At 45.3% G+C, this 1,678-nt stretch overlaps 1 protein-coding gene across 1 annotated transcript in view; it reads right to left on the reverse strand.

The window, feature by feature from the left end:
- Nucleotides 1-155, reverse strand: part of LOC143292307 (uncharacterized) — an 11,617-nt gene extending 11,462 nt beyond the window's left edge. Inside the window, exon 1 of the mRNA XM_076602494.1 lies at nt 1-155. This exon is cut by the window's left edge and continues 73 nt beyond it. Coding sequence (XP_076458609.1) covers nt 1-155 — 155 coding nt within the window.
- Between the last annotated feature and the right edge of the window lie 1,523 nt (nt 156-1,678).

Here is a 1,678-nt window from a genome sequence, read left to right on the forward strand (position 1 = left end):
GTGATATGCATCACTCGTGGTTTTCGATCATAGCATTGCTTCAGGAGGGTCCTTGAAGCTGACGCTGTTTTCTGGTTGACTTCCTCTTGCTCCGAGTTTGGCGAGCTGATCTGCGGCTTTGTTACCTGGGATTCCGCAATGGGCTGGCACCCCATTGCAGGACTACTCGTCTTCTTTTGGCAAATTCTTAGAGTCTTTGCATAAGGCGAGGATGTTTGTCTCCTACAAGGGCCTCCAGAACAGACAGCACATCAGAGAGGAAAACAACTTGGAGACAGTCGCTCTCTGGGTCAAGAACCATGGTGGGAGCCTGCGTGAGGGCTTGAGTTTCAGCCGAGTAGTTTGAACAATATTTCCCAGTCGGTATCCTGCTGTGGAGGTATGTCCCTCAGGAGATTTGATGCGTACGCGTGGTCCTCAATCAGTCACAGCGTTGGTTGCTGAGCCGTCAGTGTACAAATGAATCCTGGATTCTTCTGGTACTTCTCAGCAATCATGGCCAGTGTGAGGGTGTGTTTGACGGTGACATCCTGCGTCTTTCCGGAGGTAACCTGAGGAACTGTTGTGGATATTTGAAGATTTTTATCTTCATTCCATGGCTGCGGCATGACACATGGATTCAACTGGCTTGTGGTAGGTGGCAAGCCAGCCTGGTGCTCCCTGGCAAGTTTCTTGCTTTCATGCATGAAACTACAGCGCTTGAGGCGGTTCTTCGTCAGGTTCTGCATCCTCTTGTTCCACAGATGGTGAGGCAGGCATTTGAATTTATCTGCTTGAACCATGATTTTTACGTCTCTCCTCTCTCCTCTGTATCGCAGTGAATTCCTCCATAACCTTGATTGGGGTGGATCGCACGGAGCCATGTTTGGTTTTGGACCTTATCCAGGGATTGCTGGTAGGTCTTTGCGGCTGCAGACCAGACTGTTGATCCATACTCAAAATGGGACCTGGTAAACTCGCTTGAGTATCTCTTCGTTTATTACCAGCTGACGATATTGGACTTCTCTCAGAGACATTTATGGGCTTTCAAGCTCAGCTCAGTAATTAACACACACACACACACACACACACACAACAACAACAACAACAACAACAAAAACAACAACAACAACAACATCAACAACAGCAAAACAAAATAAACAAAAACTGCAGCTAATGAATTACAGTTACGGGTTAATCTGAATGAAAGTAATAGTTGTGTTTAGGAAAGGGGGTACTTGCAGCAAAGGTGAATGGTTCATTTTGATGGTGGTGCTTTGTATGTTGTGAATGTATATAAATATCTCGGAATTCTTTTCTCCAGCCGTCTGTATTTTGTGGCTGCACGTTATGACATATCTGATACAGCAAAGAATACACAGATGTTCGTCACTATTTAATGTCGGTATTGAAGACGACAAACATATTTCATTTTACTTTATATCTCTGAATGACCTGTGGCATAAATCTCGGCACAGTAAATATTCTTATGACTGAAATCAAGAACTGACAATATAAGACGACGTAAAAACTTCATTTTTTGGATCGTAGTCAGCTGTGGTCAGCAATGATCAGCAGAAGTCAGCTGTGGTCCGCAGTGGTCAGCAATGATCAGCAGAAGTCAGGTGTGGTTCACAGTGGTCAGCAATGATCAGCAGAAGTCAGCTGTGGTCCGCAGTGGTCAGCAATGATCAGCAGA

The sequence above is a fragment of the Babylonia areolata genome, chromosome 18, assembly GCF_041734735.1.
Source record: "Babylonia areolata isolate BAREFJ2019XMU chromosome 18, ASM4173473v1, whole genome shotgun sequence".
NCBI classification, from domain to species: Eukaryota; Metazoa; Mollusca; class Gastropoda; order Neogastropoda; family Buccinidae; genus Babylonia; species Babylonia areolata.